Below are 13,480 nucleotides of genomic sequence, written 5' to 3' on the forward strand. Positions count from 1 at the left end.
TTGGGTGGGTGGGTGTGGATTGTGGAGGGCAGGAGGGCTCTGCAGAGGAAACTGGACAGGCTGGATTGAAGGGCTGAGGGTAAAGGTGTGAGGGTAAAGGCCAAGTGCCAGGTCCTACACTTGGGTTATACAAACCCTGTGGAATGCTCTAGGCTGGGGGAAGAGAGGCTGGAAAGCTGGGAAAGGCCCTGGAGGTGCTGGTGAGAGCAGCTGTACATGAGACCAGGTGGGCAAAAGGCAGAAGGCACCCGGGCTGTTCCAGCATTGGTGTGTGGCCACAGGCCTGTCCCCTGTTCTGGCACTGCTGGGCCACTTCAAGCCCCCGGGACAGATTTGGAGCCCTCATGGCAAGAGAGGGGCTGTCCAAAGAAGGGAATGATCCAGGGGAAGGGTCTGGAGCACCAGGAGGAGCTGGGGGGGCTCAGCCTGGAGAAAAGGAGGATCAGTGTGGACCTTCTGGCTCTCCACAAGACCCTGACAGGAGGGTGCAGCTGCGGGGTATGTCAGGCTCTGCTGCCAGGGAACAAGGACAGGACAAGAGAAAACAGCCTCAAGCTCTGCCAGGGGAAGTTGAGGTTGGACATGAGGAGGAATTTCTTTATAGAAAATGGTGTCAGGCATCAGAATGGGCTGCTCACGAAGGTTATGGAGTTCCCAGCCCTGGAAGTGTCCAAGGAATGACTGGACGTGGCACTCAGTGTTCTGGTCTGGGTGACAAGGTGGGGATTGGTCACAGGTTGGACTCAAAGATCTTGGAGGTCTTTTCCAGATTTAATGGCTCTGAAATCCCTCTGGCTCCTTTCCCAGCTCTGCTCCAGGACCGCCCCATTCCTCTCTGTAGCTCAGCAACCACATGCCAGCCCAGCCCTGACACTGCCGCTGCTGTTCCGGGTCTCCCAGAGCTCTCACAGCCATGGAGCCCACGGGGCGCCGCGCTGCCCAGGGAGGGGAGGGGGCTCTGGGGGGCTTCGGTGGGGGACAGGTCCTGAAGCCCTATGACAGCTTCATCCGCACCCACCTGCGCTTCTATGGCTACTTCCGAGGTGAGCCCTGGCCGCTGTGTTGTGTCCCCTCCTGTCCCTGGGCTGTGTCCCCTCCGGCCCCTGCTGCAGTGCTGTTCTCCCCAAGATGAGAAGATGGGCAGGGAAGAGACATCCACCATGGGCAACACTGGCCGTGGCTGGCAGCGAGGTCCTGGGCACGAGCCAAACCGTGAGTGAGACCCTGCAGCCCTTCAGAGCCCCCAGCACAGCATCCTCCCAGCACAGCAAGTGTGATGGGAGGGCCTCTCCCTGCCCCTGCCTTGGTTTTGGGCGATTCCACTACCCCAGCCCCATTGGAGACCCCCAGTCTTTCCTGGTGCTCTTGCAGCCCCCAGGGTGGTGGAGCAGACCCCCTGCCAGGGCAGGCTGGCCCCCTCAACACAGCCCTGGGGGTTTCCAGGAAAACCACAGGCTCCATTCTCCCTCCCCGCTCCCCGCTGGCCTGTGGAGTGTGAAGTCATCCAGGAGACGATTGAGCACATCGGTGAGAGAATGCTCCAGCTGTCCCCCCGCCTCACTCCTGTGCCAGAGCCCTGTTGTGCATATGGCATTTGTGTCCCCCTGCCTCCCAGAGTGGGTCCCCCCTAAACCGGAGCCCTTCTGCCCACCCATGGGCCTGGAGCAGGCCCTGTACACCCTCGGTGAGGAGCAGGGCACCGTTGTCTACCACTCCAGCCCAGGTAACAGAGCACGGGCAGCGCCCCTGAGTGCCTCCACTCTCCCCGGACCCCCCACCACTGTCTCTGCTCCCCCCACAGCGCCCCAAGGCTCCTGCTTTACCCGTGCTCGGGTCGGGGGTGCCCCGGGGCCGCTCTCCTCGCCAGCAGCCCCCTTGGAGGGTCCCCAGGACACCACGCTGCTCTTTGAGTCCCGCTTTGAGAGTGGGAACCTCCAGAAGGCCATCAAGGTGTAAGAGAGAGAGACTGGGGGGCATGGGGCCTTTCATGTCAGGCCTGGATCCAGAGCGTGACCGTTCCCTCCACACAGGGGTCCCTACGAGTACGTGCTGACGCTGCGGCCGGACCTGTACACGGCCAAACACATGCAGTGGTTCTACTTCCGTGTCCAAAACACTCGGCAGGAGCCGCTCTACCGCTTCACCATCGCCAACATGGCCAAGCACAAGAGCCTCTACGGCCAGGGCCTGCAGCCACTGCTCTACTCCCATCAGGATGCCCAGAGCCGTGGCATAGGCTGGCGCCGGGTGGGGACCGATGTCTGCTACTACCGTGGCAGCACGGGGGAGCCGCCGATGTTCCGGCTCAGCTGGACGGTGCGCTTCCCGCACAACGGCGACACGTGCTTCTTCGCCTCCTGCTACCCCTACACCTACTCGGACCTGCAGCGTTACCTGCGCGCGCTGGCGGCCGACCCGGTGCGCTCGCGGTACTGCACGGTGCAGGCGCTGTGCCGCAGCCTGGCCGGCAACACCGTGTACCTGCTGACCATCACCAGCCCAGGCGGCACGGCCGGCAAGCGGGTGGTGGTGGCGAGCGCCCGCGTGCACCCTGGAGAGAGCGGCGGCTCCTGGGCCATGAGGGGATTCCTCGATTTCCTGCTGAGCGCCCACGCGGACGCGAGGCTCCTGCGCCGCCTCTTCGTCTTCAAGGTGGTGCCGATGCTCAACCCCGATGGGGTGGTGGTGGGCAACTCCCGCTGCTCCTTGGTGGGACGGGATCCCAACAGGGCCTATGGGATGGCGCTTCCCGGCTCCTTCCCCGGCGTGTGGCACCTGCGGGCCATGGTCCAGAGGTGAGGGGCGGGGGGACATGGCCATTCTCATGCCGGTGGGACAGGGCCACTCCTGTGGCAGTGCTGGTGGCCATATCCTGATGCGTGCAGGGTGCTGGAGGAGCGGGAGGTGCTGCTGTACTGCGACTTCCACGGGCACAGCCGGAAGAACAACGTCTTCATGTACGGCTGCGATGCTGGCGGGGACGGCACCGGGACACGGCTGCGCCAGCGTGTGTTCCCCCTGATGCTGAGCAAAAACGCCCCCGACAAGGTGGGACACGGATCCCTCAGGGCCACATGTTGTGGTGACAGTGGGAATGCAGCCACCGTGCTGCTTCCCGAGCTGTCCCTCTGGGGTTGGGACCCCTCTGACCCTGGGGCCCTCCAGTTCTCTTTCTCCAGCTGCAAGTTCCAGGTGCAGAAGAGCAGAGAGGGGACAGGCCGGGTCTCCATGTGGCGCCTGGGTGTCTCCCACAGCTACACCCTAGAGGTGGCTTTCAGTGGCTCCACGCTGGGTGAGAGGCTGCCACAGCCACGGGGACGGTGCCAGGGGGGCAGTCCTGGGTTGGGGAGCTGCCCTTGTTTCCTTTTCCCTGTCCCCTCCAGGCAGGAGGAGCTCGCACTTCAGCGTGGAGGACCTCGGGTCACTGGGCCGTCTCCTCTGTGACACCCTGCTTGACTTCTGCGACCCTGCGCCCACCAAGGTGGGCTTGGACCTGGCCCAGGGTGTCCCGGTGCCGTGGGACCACGGTGACACCGGGACACCGGCGCTGTCCTGCAGTTCCAGCAGTGCCTGGCGGAGGCGGATGCGCTCCTGCAGCAGCAGATGGGTCGTGAGCTGGGCTCTGGAGGCAGCTGGAGCGATGTGTCCCCCTCAGAGCTTGAGTCCAGGTATGTCATCCCCTGTCACCCCATGTCACCCTGAGGTGCCACTGAGGGCTGCAGATGGCTCTTTCCCCCTGCAGCACCAGTGGCTCCGACAGCTCTGTGTCTGATGGGATCCCAGATGACTTCCACAGCCCTGACCGGCCAGTGAGTTCCCATGTGCCACTGATTTTGAGGTGGGAGGGATGCAGAGCCAGGGTGGAACAAGGTGACAGAGGGTGCAGATGTCCCAGTGCCACTTTACCAGCCAGCACAGATGGAGCCACGCAGGAGGAAGCGGTTACAGAGACAGAGAGCAAGGAATTCCCTGCGCCGAACAAACTGGAGCCTCACCAGCTTCCCGGTGAGCCTGGAGCCACCACAGTTCATCCAGGCCACGAGGGGACAGTCCTGCAGGGAGACTTGTCCCCAGTGCTGTCCCACACCTCAAGTGGGTCTGACCCCTCTCCTGTGCCCCCCAGGCTGGGACCCGCAGGCATCCAGTTCTTCCTGGTGTCCAGAGTGGAGGTGGCAGTGCGGGAGAGAAGCCCAAAGCCAGCTCCAGTGCCACCTTTCCCAGGGCAGCTGGAGCAGGGAATGTCCCCCGTGCCGTCGCAGGAGAGGTGCCCGGAGCTGACTCTGGAGTGGCCCTTCCCAGGGCACCTGAAGCAGGGAATGGCCGCTGTGCTACCACGGGAAGGCATCAGCTGGACAATGGCACAAGCGCTGTGACACACCACAGGCCACCACTGAGCTCCTGCCGCCGTGGTGCCAGCAGTGACTATTCCCGGGATCCAGCAGTGGGAGCGATCCCGGGGCCATCCTGGCAGCGGGGCAGGCGCAGGCCCCAGGACAGGGCACATCCCCTCACTGTCCCTGCAGTGGCCTCACGCTGCTCTGCCTGCGCTCGGCAGTAAAGATGCTGCCACCTCCGTGTCCATGCCTGGTGCTGCCTGTTCTCATTGCGATGTCCCCTCAGAGGTCCCTCTGTCCCCGGGCCCGGTCAGAGTCTTGCTTGCACCCAACCCCGAGCCACCATGGTGTCAGGCCATGCCTGTGGTGTTACCTCGGCCCTACCACGGAGGTGTCACTTTGGGCTCTAGGGATGCGGCGTCGCGAACTCTGCCACCCTGGCGTGTCCTCAGCCCTGCCACCACGGTGTCCCCCTGTCCCCACGGTGTCCCCGCAGGCCCCGTGGGTGCCCCAGGCCCGCAGGCCCCGTTGCCATGGCAACGCCCCCGCGGCGCCGCCGGGCGTTTCCATGGCAGCCCCTGCGCTCCCAGGGCGCCCCCAGAGACCGGAAGTGCGTAACGGCGGCGCCGGAACTACCGGGGAGGCGGAAGCGGAAGCGGCGGCAGCCGTGGCCGTGTCCTTCTGTGCCGTGACGCCGGGGCGGCACCATGGTGGACACGGCTTCGCAGGTGCTGCTGGGCTCGGGGCTCACCGTGCTCTCGCAGCCGCTCATGTACGTGAAGGTGCTGGTGCAGGTAAGGGCGGGAGTGGCGGGGCTGAGAGGGGGTACCGGGCTCGGTGTGGGCCGCGCGTGGGGTACAGCCTGCCCGTCCCCGCTGCAGGTGGGCTACGAGCCGCTGCCGCCCACCCTGGGGAGGAACATCTTCGGCCGCCAGGTATACCAGCTGCCCGGCCTCTTCTCTTACGGTGAGTCCGCCCCGGTGGGGCCGCCCCGGTGCCGTCCCGGTGCCGCTGTGGGGTCCCCCCGGGGCTGACGGTCCCCGCTGTCCCCAGCCAAGCACATCGTAAAGGTGGACGGGAGAGCGGGACTCTTCAAAGGCCTCGCCCCCCGCCTCTGCTCCAGCGCCATCGGCACCGTGGTGCACAGCAAAGTGCTGCAGGTACCGGCACGGGCGGGGCGCCGGGCCCGGGGCGCTGCGGGAACCGGGGGCTCTGCCGCCTGGACAAGGGGACACCGGGGCCCCCTGGCTCCCCGCGCTGACCCTGCCCTTTGCTCCACAGCGGTACCAGGAGGCTGAGCAGTCTGAGGTGGGTGCAGAGGTGCTTCCCACGGGGAATCTATCCATCCTTCCCTTCATCCCTGTCTCCTTCCTTCTCCCTCTTTCCATTTCTCTGTTTTTCTGTTCCTCCCTTCTTTTTTCTTTCTCTTCTTTCCCTCATTCCTTTCTCTTTTTTCTCCTTTTTCTCTTTTTCCTTTCCCTCCTCCTCTTCTCTCTTCCCTTTTGTTCTTCTCTCAATTTTCCCTTCTCCATTCCTTCCCTCCTCCTTTTCCCCTTTGTTTCCCTCCATCCTTTCCTCCTCCTCCTCTCCTTTCTCTGTTCCCCCTCTCCCTCCCCTCGCCCCCCAGCTTTGGACAGCCCCAGCCCTGGCTCTGGAGCGCTCCAGTGGGCCGGGAGCTTCCACCCCCAGCCTGGGGACAACGTCCCTTCTCCAGGCTGTTCCCAACTGTCTCCTCCTTCCCCCTCCAGCCTGGAGTCAGCAGGAAGGTGTTCTCGCTGGAGCATGTGCTCAAGCAGGTGAGGAGGAGCAGGAGGAGGAGGAAGGCAGCGGGATGTCACATCCCCGTCCCCTCCTGGTGATCTTCCCTGTGATCTTCCCTTTGTTCCCAGACCTCCCAGGAGATGGTCGCCCGCTCCGCCGCCACCCTCATCACCCACCCCTTCCACGGTAGGTGTCCTCCCACCCCAGGGGCCCGGGAGGCGCGGTGCCAGGTGCTTCCCGTCACTCCTGTGTCACTCCCGTGTCCCCGCAGTGATCACCCTGCGCTGCATGGTGCAGTTCATCGGCCGGGAGACCAAGTACAGGTACGGCCTGGGGGCTCTGGGGGCTCCGGGAGCTTTGGGCTCCTGGCATCGCCCTGACGTTGTCCCTTCTCTTTCTCCCTCCCCCAGTGGGACACTAAGCGCCTTCACCACAATCTACCAGGAGGAGGGAATCCTGGGATTCTTCGCGTGAGTGCTGGCGAGGCAGGGAGGGGCAGGCGGGGCTGACATCAGTGGGAAGGTCCCAAAGCCCTCTTGGGAGTTTCTTCAATCCCTCCAGCGGCTCCAGATCACTCACCTGAGCATCCCCATTCCCAGGGATGGCCGTTCCCTATCACCTGGCTGCTGTGGGAACAGCTGCCCCCTGTCCCAAAACCAGCCCTTCCCAGCTCTCCGCAGTCGGATCCCAACCGTCAGCCGACGTTCCTACTGTTTGTTCCCTTGCAGCGGCCTCATCCCGCGGCTCCTCGGGGACATCCTCTCCCTGTGGCTGTGTAACATGCTGGCCTACCTCATCAACACATACGCGCTGGAGAGCGGGGTAGGCTCTGCTCCGGGATCCAGGGAGCCGGGAGCTGACGGGGGGCAGCTCCAGGGCTGTTCTGGGAGCCATGGCCCCGTTCTGGGGGGATTCAGGTGCTGTTGCTCCTCCCTCAGGCCTCCACCATGACCGAGGTGAATAGCTACTCCCACGCAGTCACTGGGGTGAGTACAGCCACGGGCAGGACGTGGATCCTTTCCCTAGGGAGTGGTGTGTTCCCGGAATCCTGCAGCTGCCAGGGTGGGGATGGAGCCAGGCTGGGATCAGCCGGATCAGCCCACAGGCCAAGGGATGCTCCATGGAGGACATGTGTGACCCTGTGGAGGTGGCAGGAGTGGGCTCCCTCTCCGGGGTGAAACTCCATGGGGGTCTCCCCATGTGGAGGGAAGAGGGAACATCCCACCGATCCCCGCTTTTCCTGCAGTTCTTTGCCAGCATGCTGACCTACCCCTTCGTCCTGGTTTCCAACCTGATGGCTGTGAACAACTGCGGGTGAGTCCCTAATCCCACTGACGCTCTGCCCTGGAGCACCTCCTGGAACCACTTGTCCAAAATTCCCAGATGGGAAGGTGCTCCCAGTGCTCCACAAGGTTGATCCCTCTTTGCTTGAAGTGGGAAAAGGTCGTTTTGGGGTTCAACCCAGTGTGGAGCCACAGAGGGGGTGGGTCATTCCTGGGTAAGAGTAGTTCCCTGTGGGAAAAATTCCCAGTGGGTCTTTCCCTTCTTCCTCAGGTTGGCTGGGGGTCTCCTTCCTTACGCACCCACCTACTCCTCCTGGCTGGATTGCTGGAGCCAGCTGCACAGGGAGGTAAGTGCTGAGTCTGGGATGCACCAGGACATGGAGAGGAGCCGTGTGGGAGCTCCGTGGGGTCGGAGAGGCCACCTTGGGCCTTGTGTGGCCCCTCCATGGTCGTTTTCCCTTTCTAGGGCAACATGAACCGAGGGAACAGCCTGTTCTTCCGCAAGGTTCCAGCAGGGAAGCGATACGTGTGGGAGGAGCAGAGGTTCCGCTGATTCCGGAGATGGGAGTGGGATTGTGGAGCCAATGCCGGGCTCTGGAAGCAAAGAATCATGGAGAGTGATGATTTCTATACAGTTTTTTAAAAATCATTTCCTGCTGAGAGCTGAAGGTGCAAGTGTGAGAGTTTCTGTCCATGGGGGTTTCCTAGGAAGATGGTCACCAGCATTCCCTGATTTATCTGGGAGCCTTTTCCCAGCCTCAAACACTGTTGAGGCTGTTTCCACAGGGGAAATTCCCTGACAGCCTCAGGCACCTGGTGACACGGAGGGCCAGTGGCATGTGGGAGCTGTCAGAAGTGGGAGGAATGTATGCCTGGAAGGGCTTGTTGGACACCTGGAAGGGGTTGTTGGACACCTGGAAGGGTCCTTGCAAGGCCCATGGAGGGGTAGAGGTGAGCCTTGCACACCTGGGCAGAGGTTTGCACACCCAGGGGGGTATGTAGGGCTGGGAGGTGCAGTCACACAGCCGGTGGGGTCACAGCAAGGGGTTATTGCACACCTGGCGGGGGCTGCTGCACACGTGATGAGGGTTATAGCAGGGCTGGAGCAGGACTTGCACAGCCGGCAGAGCCGGAGGGTTGTTGCAAAGCTGGAAGGTAGGTCACACACCTGGCAGGAGTTGTTGCACACCTGGTGGAGGCTGCTGCACGGCTGGGACTGACTTGCACACCTGGCAGGCATGTTGCGAAGGTGGGACGTGGGTCACACGCCTGGCGGCGGCTGTCGCGTACCGAACGAGGGCACGGCCAAGCTGGCAGGCGGTTTCAGACCCGGCAGGGGCCGTTCCGCACCGGAGGAGGCTGTCGTGCACCGGGCCGTGCTGCCGCGCCCCCGGGACGGCCGGGCCGGGGCGGGAGCGAGCTCGGTGCGGGGGGCGGTGCCGGTGCCTCCCTGTGTCCCTCCTCCCTCGCCGCTCCTCCCCGCCCCGTGCGGGCGCCATGGCGGGCCCGGGCGGTGCAGGGGACGCCGGGGATGTGCTGAGCGGCGGCAGCGAGCGGCGGTGCCGGGCGCGGCTGGCGGCGGGAGCGGGGGGCGCGGCGGCGGCGGCCGCGGTGCTGGTGCCGCTGTGCTCGGTGCGCGGCCGCCCCGCGCTGCTCTTCACGCTCCGCTCCCGCCGCCTCGCCGGCCCCCACAGCGGCGACGTCAGGTACCGGCGGGGGGAGCGGGCACCGGGGCCGAGCCGGCCCTGACCCCCCCCATCCCTCCCGCAGCTTCCCCGGTGGGCGGCGGGACCCGGCGGACGGGGACGCGGTGGCCACGGCTCTGCGGGAGACGCGGGAGGAGCTGGGGGTGGCGGTGGCACCCAGCAGCGTCTGGGGACAGCTTCGGACACTGCCCGACCGGGTACCGCGGATCGGCGGGGACGAGGGCGTGCGGGGACAAGAGCAAAAGGGCAGGAGGCAGGGACACGGGGATGGGTTCAAGGTGACAGGGAAGGTGGCAAAGTCGTGGGTGACCGGGGAAAGGCAGGAGGGTCATGAGTGCCGGGTTCGAGGTGACGGGGATAAGGGTTCTGGTGTGATGTGTTTGGGGTGACAGGAACAAGGGGTGACAGGGGTGACAAGGCCGCAGGAACACAGAGAAGGGGTTCAGTTGACAGAGACAAAGCAGTAGGGACACAGGTGACAGAGCAAGAGTTTTGGGTGACAGGGACAAGGCAACAGGGAGATGGGTGACAGTGTACAGGTGACAGGGGGACAGGAACACAGAGGTGAGGGAGGTTGCAGGCAGCAGAGGATAGGAATGACAGGGAAAAGGCAACAGGGTAATGTGTGACAGGTTCAGGGGGACAGGGACACAGGTGATAGGTGTTTGTTACAGGTGGTGGGGATTCTGGGTGACAGGGAGAGGGCAGCACAGACAAGGGTGGTGGATTTGGTGTGACAGGGACACAGCTGATGGGTTACCGGTGACAGGGACAGGTCAGCAGGCATACGGATGACAAGAGTTCTGGCGACTCAAGGCAACCAGTGAGGGGGTGACACACATGATGGGTGCCTGCACTGGGTGCAGGGGGGTCAAGGCGCAGGCACTTGGGGGAGGGGGTGTCACCCTGTCCCTTGCTGACACACCTTCCAGCATGGAATGACCGTGGCACCCGTCGTGGCCAACCTGGGGCCGCTGGAGGCCTTGACACTGAACCCCAACCCTGACGAGGTGAGTGACTCCTCCCCAGGCCCGCTCCCCTTCCCGTGGCAGCCGCTCCTGGTCACTGTGGTCTGTGCTGACAGGTGGAGGAGGTGTTCACCCTGCCCCTGGCTCACCTGCTCCGCGAGGAGAACCAGGGCTACACCAACTTCCGTACGGCCAGCGGCTATGGATACACCTTGCCCGTGTTCCTCAACGGCCCCCACAAGGTGTGGGGGCTCACAGCCATCGTCACCGAGCTGACCCTGGAGCTGCTGGTCCCTGGCCGCTACCGCAGGAAGACCCACGTGCCTCCCAGGAAAGCCCCAGCCTGAGCGGGGAGCGGCAGGGGGAGGCTGTGGGGTCCCGTGCCTTGGTTCTCCACCTGTGCACGGGGGACACGGCTCTGAGCCCAGCACTGATGTCGCACACTGTGATTCAGTAAAAGCCATGTTTGGAACTGCCCTGGGCTTCGAGTTGTGGAATGTGGCCAGGACAGCTGGTCCCTTGGCACGGGCACAGGAGGAGGGAGGAGTCCTGGTGCCACTGCAGCGTTGGGTCCCCAAGGAGGGCACTGTGTCTGTCAGTACGCTACAGCCATCGCCTCTGTCCCACCCCCAGCCTCATGGAAATCCAGGATCTCCTCTCTGGGGTATCCAGGCCCCAGCTATGTGACCCCATGATCCCTGGGGATCTCCTGCTCCAGGGGCAGCAGGACCCAGAGGCCCTCTGCTTTGTCAGACCCTTCCCACCATTAATATGTCCACAGCAGAGCCTGGGAACACAGCACCATTTATTGAGGACCCTCTGGAGAACCCTCTGAGTGCTGCCAACACCCCAGAACCCCTTCCAAGCAGGAGAAGGGAGGTGTGGTGGTGAATCCTTACGCCGATGCCGCTCGGGCTTTGGCCTCGTTGTAGCGCCGCATCCTCTCCTCCAGCTCGGGGCGGAAGTGGCGGATGAGGCCCTGCATGGGGCAGGGGAGTTGGTCAGTGGGGTGGAGGAAGGCTGCTGGCTCCTCCAAGCCCTCCGAGCCCCTCACCTGCACGGGCCAGGCCGCGCCGTCGCCCAGGGCACAGATGGTGTGTCCCTCGATCTGCTTGCTGATCTCCCAGAGCGCGTCGATCTCGGCGGCCTGCGCGTCGCCCCGCACGAACCGCGCCATCACCTTGTTCATCCAGTCCACGCCTGTGGGAATTGGCATGGGGATGGGTCCCTGCAGTGCCCCGCTCCGCAGCCCCTCACCCACGGCCCCCTGCTCACCTTCCCGGCACGGGGTGCACTGCCCACAGCTCTCGTGCTTGTAGAACTCGATCAGGCGCGCGATGGCTTTGATGATGTCGGTCTGGGACGAGAAGGAGGGTGAGGAGGGTGAGGGTCCCACCGTGGCTGGGGGAGCCACTGGGGGCCCATCCCTTACCGATTTATCCATGACGATGACGGCGGCCGTGCCCAGCCCGCTCTGCGCCTGCACCAGGGAATCAAAGTCCATCAGCACCGTCTCACACACGGATTTGGGCAGCAGCGGCGTGGAGGAGCCGCCTGGGATGACGGCCAGCAGGTTGTCCCAGCCCCCACGGACACCTCCTGCAGAGAGGATGGTCAGGATGGGCAACTCCAGCCCCACTCTGGCCCGGCTCGGCCACGGCACTCACCGGCGTGTTTCTCGATGAGCTCCTTCAGGGGCACCGACATCTCCTCCTCCACTGTGCAGGGCGTGTTGACGTGTCCCGAGATGTTGAAGAGCTTGGTGCCGGAATTCCGCTCCCGGCCGAAGCTGGCGAACCAGGCACCACCGCGCCGGCAGATGGTGGGGGCCACTGACACTGTCTCCACGTTGGCCACCGTGGTGGGGCAGCCGAACACACCTGGAAAAACATTAGGAAGAAACTCCTCCCTGTGAGGGTGGTGATGCCCTGGCACAAGTGGCCCAAAGATGCTGTGGCTGCCCCATCCCTGGAAATGTTCAAGGCCAGGTTCAGCGGGGCTTGGAGCAACCTGGGATCGTGGTATGTGGCCCATGGAAGCGGGGTGGAATGAGACAGTGTTTTCAGGTCCCCTACAACCCACACCATTCTATGAAACAGTGGGAGCTCTCAGTGGACGTGGTGTTGGCTGTGGTGCTGTCCTCGCAGCAGGACGGTGTCCTGGGGACAGCTGTTTTGGAGTGGCAGCTGGCAATTAAGGACAGAACTGTGGGGCCGTACCCACATCAGCGGGGAAGGGGGGCTTGAGGCGGGGCTTCCCCTGCTTGCCCTCGATGGACTCGATGAGCGCCGTCTCCTCCCCGCAGATGTAGGCGCCAGCTCCGCGCACCACGAACACGTCAAAGGCGTACCCTGAGCCGCAGGCATCGCCACCCAGCAGCCCGGCCTCGTACGCCTCACGGATGGCCACCTGCAGCAGGGCAGCTGCTGAGCCCGGGAGTGCCCCAAGCCACACCGGGAGCTGTGGGGTGGCTGTGGGGTGCTCCCCCCCACCTGCAGGTTGGAGGCCTCGTTGTAGAACTCCCCGCGGATGTAGATGTAGGCGGCGCGGGCGCCCATGGCCCGCCCCGCCACCAGGCAGCCCTCCAGCAGCTTGTGCGGGTCGTGCCGCATGATCTCCCGGTCCTTGCAGGTGCCCGGCTCACCCTCGTCCGCGTTCACCACCAGGTACTTGGGTCTGCGGGCAGCTCCCGTCAGGGGGGGCTCCCGCAGGGCGGGGCCGCGGTACCGGAGCCGTGGCCGGTCCCGGTCTCACCTCCCGTCCGGGGGTTTGTTCATGAAGCTCCACTTGAGGCCGGTGGGGAACCCGGCGCCGCCGCGGCCCCGCAGCCCCGAGGTCTTGATCTCGCCGAGGATCCAGTCCACGCCCTTGAGCAGGATCTCCTTGGTCTTGTACCAGTCCCCGCGGCGGAGCGCGCCCTGCAGCCTGCGGGCACCGGGCACGCTGGCACCGGGCACGGGGCTCGGCGCACCGCCGCTCCCCGCGCTGCTCCCGCTACTCACCGCCAGTCGTGCCGCCCGTAGAGGTTGGTGAAGATCCGGTCCTCATCCCGCAGCGACCCGAACTGCGTCTTCTTGGGCGCCGTCTGAGGGGACACACGGATTCAGCACCGGGAGCACCGGGACCCGTCTCGCATGGTCCCGGCGCTCCCCGCCCCGTCCCCTCTCACCGAGTAGGAGGCGGCGGACAGGCGCCGTAGCGCCAGCAGCTGCCTGCCGGCCATGGCGGGGGGCACCGGCACCGGGCCCGACCACCGTCACCTTCAGCCGCCCCCGCGGTGACGTCAGGGGGAGCGCCGGCGGCGCGGCAGTGACGTCACGAGAGAGGCCGGACCGGGGGCTGCTTGGGGGCGGGGCCGCGCGGAGGGGGCGGGGCCAAGAGCAGGGGGCGGGCTCGTGCCCCCGGAGGGGGCGTGGCCTCGCTGGCGG

At 64.7% G+C, this 13,480-nt stretch overlaps 4 protein-coding genes across 12 annotated transcripts; 3 read left to right on the forward strand and 1 right to left on the reverse strand.

The window, feature by feature from the left end:
• The first annotated feature begins 88 nt into the window (after positions 1–88).
• Positions 89–4,373, forward strand: AGBL2 (AGBL carboxypeptidase 2). 9 transcript variants are annotated; one of them, XM_058829482.1, is made up of 10 exons: positions 928–1,212; positions 1,372–1,527; positions 1,616–1,723; positions 1,802–1,952; positions 2,031–2,795; positions 2,886–3,048; positions 3,166–3,299; positions 3,388–3,481; positions 3,559–3,668; positions 3,743–4,373. In XM_058829482.1, the coding sequence occupies exons 1-10, from the start codon at positions 996–998 to the stop codon at positions 4,371–4,373; spliced, it is 2,529 nt and encodes an 842-aa protein (XP_058685465.1). In that variant the 5' UTR covers positions 928–995. The 9 variants fall into 9 exon arrangements, 7 of the variants coding, with proteins under 7 accessions (XP_058685463.1, XP_058685464.1, XP_058685465.1 ...); XR_009276573.1 differs by having other exon boundaries at positions 993–1,043; positions 1,129–1,952; positions 2,886–3,668; ... (1 more) ...; positions 3,910–4,005; positions 4,124–4,159; XM_058829480.1 differs by having other exon boundaries at positions 89–1,043; positions 1,129–1,212; positions 1,616–1,952; positions 2,886–3,880.
• Positions 4,374–4,964: 591 nt separating this feature from the next.
• On the forward strand, positions 4,965–8,046 carry MTCH2 (mitochondrial carrier 2). Its single transcript, XM_058829484.1, has 13 exons — positions 4,965–5,128; positions 5,216–5,300; positions 5,388–5,494; positions 5,616–5,642; positions 6,083–6,130; positions 6,224–6,281; positions 6,367–6,418; positions 6,506–6,565; positions 6,824–6,917; positions 7,034–7,081; positions 7,342–7,409; positions 7,650–7,725; positions 7,845–8,046. Exons 1-13 carry the CDS (start codon positions 5,042–5,044, stop codon positions 7,929–7,931), a joined length of 897 nt encoding a protein of 298 aa, XP_058685467.1. The 5' UTR covers positions 4,965–5,041; the 3' UTR covers positions 7,932–8,046.
• Positions 8,047–8,358: 312 nt separating this feature from the next.
• Positions 8,359–10,528, forward strand: NUDT8 (nudix hydrolase 8). Its single transcript, XM_058829485.1, has 4 exons — positions 8,359–9,084; positions 9,149–9,281; positions 10,017–10,094; positions 10,169–10,528. Exons 1-4 carry the CDS (start codon positions 8,876–8,878, stop codon positions 10,397–10,399), a joined length of 651 nt encoding a protein of 216 aa, XP_058685468.1. The 5' UTR covers positions 8,359–8,875; the 3' UTR covers positions 10,400–10,528.
• Positions 10,529–10,837: 309 nt separating this feature from the next.
• Positions 10,838–13,379, reverse strand: NDUFV1 (NADH:ubiquinone oxidoreductase core subunit V1). Its single transcript, XM_058829483.1, has 10 exons — positions 13,222–13,379; positions 13,055–13,137; positions 12,807–12,977; positions 12,545–12,728; positions 12,272–12,461; positions 11,720–11,932; positions 11,485–11,651; positions 11,328–11,409; positions 11,107–11,252; positions 10,838–11,031 (listed from the first exon to the last, which is right to left on the reverse strand). The coding sequence occupies exons 1-10, from the start codon at positions 13,273–13,275 to the stop codon at positions 10,948–10,950; spliced, it is 1,374 nt and encodes a 457-aa protein (XP_058685466.1). The 5' UTR covers positions 13,276–13,379; the 3' UTR covers positions 10,838–10,947.
• Between the last annotated feature and the right edge of the window lie 101 nt (positions 13,380–13,480).

The sequence above is a fragment of the Poecile atricapillus genome, chromosome 1 (assembly GCF_030490865.1).
Source record: "Poecile atricapillus isolate bPoeAtr1 chromosome 1, bPoeAtr1.hap1, whole genome shotgun sequence".
NCBI lineage: Eukaryota > Metazoa > Chordata > Aves > Passeriformes > Paridae > Poecile > Poecile atricapillus.

What these genes read in the sequence shown, in the direction of transcription:
- AGBL2 (XM_058829482.1), top strand. Translation starts at nt 996, where the DNA reads ATGACAGCTTCATCCGCACCCACCTGCGCTTCTATGGCTACTTCCGAG. An exon ending in GGCTCCACGCTGGGTGAGAG is followed by an intron (nt 3,300 to 3,387) that starts GCTGCCACAGCC and finishes CCCTCCAGGCAG; the next exon opens with GAGGAGCTCGCACTTCAGCG. An exon ending in CCCTCAGAGCTTGAGTCCAG is followed by an intron (nt 3,669 to 3,742) that starts GTATGTCATCCC and finishes TTCCCCCTGCAG; the next exon opens with CACCAGTGGCTCCGACAGCT.
- MTCH2 (XM_058829484.1), top strand. Translation starts at nt 5,042, where the DNA reads ATGGTGGACACGGCTTCGCAGGTGCTGCTGGGCTCGGGGCTCACCGTG. An exon ending in ACGTGAAGGTGCTGGTGCAG is followed by an intron (nt 5,129 to 5,215) that starts GTAAGGGCGGGA and finishes TCCCCGCTGCAG; the next exon opens with GTGGGCTACGAGCCGCTGCC. An exon ending in TGGAGCATGTGCTCAAGCAG is followed by an intron (nt 6,131 to 6,223) that starts GTGAGGAGGAGC and finishes CTTTGTTCCCAG; the next exon opens with ACCTCCCAGGAGATGGTCGC.
- NUDT8 (XM_058829485.1), top strand. Translation starts at nt 8,876, where the DNA reads ATGGCGGGCCCGGGCGGTGCAGGGGACGCCGGGGATGTGCTGAGCGGC. An exon ending in CCCCACAGCGGCGACGTCAG is followed by an intron (nt 9,085 to 9,148) that starts GTACCGGCGGGG and finishes TCCCTCCCGCAG; the next exon opens with CTTCCCCGGTGGGCGGCGGG. An exon ending in TGAACCCCAACCCTGACGAG is followed by an intron (nt 10,095 to 10,168) that starts GTGAGTGACTCC and finishes CTGTGCTGACAG; the next exon opens with GTGGAGGAGGTGTTCACCCT.
- NDUFV1 (XM_058829483.1), bottom strand. Translation starts at nt 13,275, where the DNA reads ATGGCCGGCAGGCAGCTGCTGGCGCTACGGCGCCTGTCCGCCGCCTCC. An exon ending in AACAAACCCCCGGACGGGAG is followed by an intron (nt 12,729 to 12,806) that starts GTGAGACCGGGA and finishes AGCTGCCCGCAG; the next exon opens with ACCCAAGTACCTGGTGGTGA. An exon ending in GTGCACCCCGTGCCGGGAAG is followed by an intron (nt 11,253 to 11,327) that starts GTGAGCAGGGGG and finishes CAATTCCCACAG; the next exon opens with GCGTGGACTGGATGAACAAG.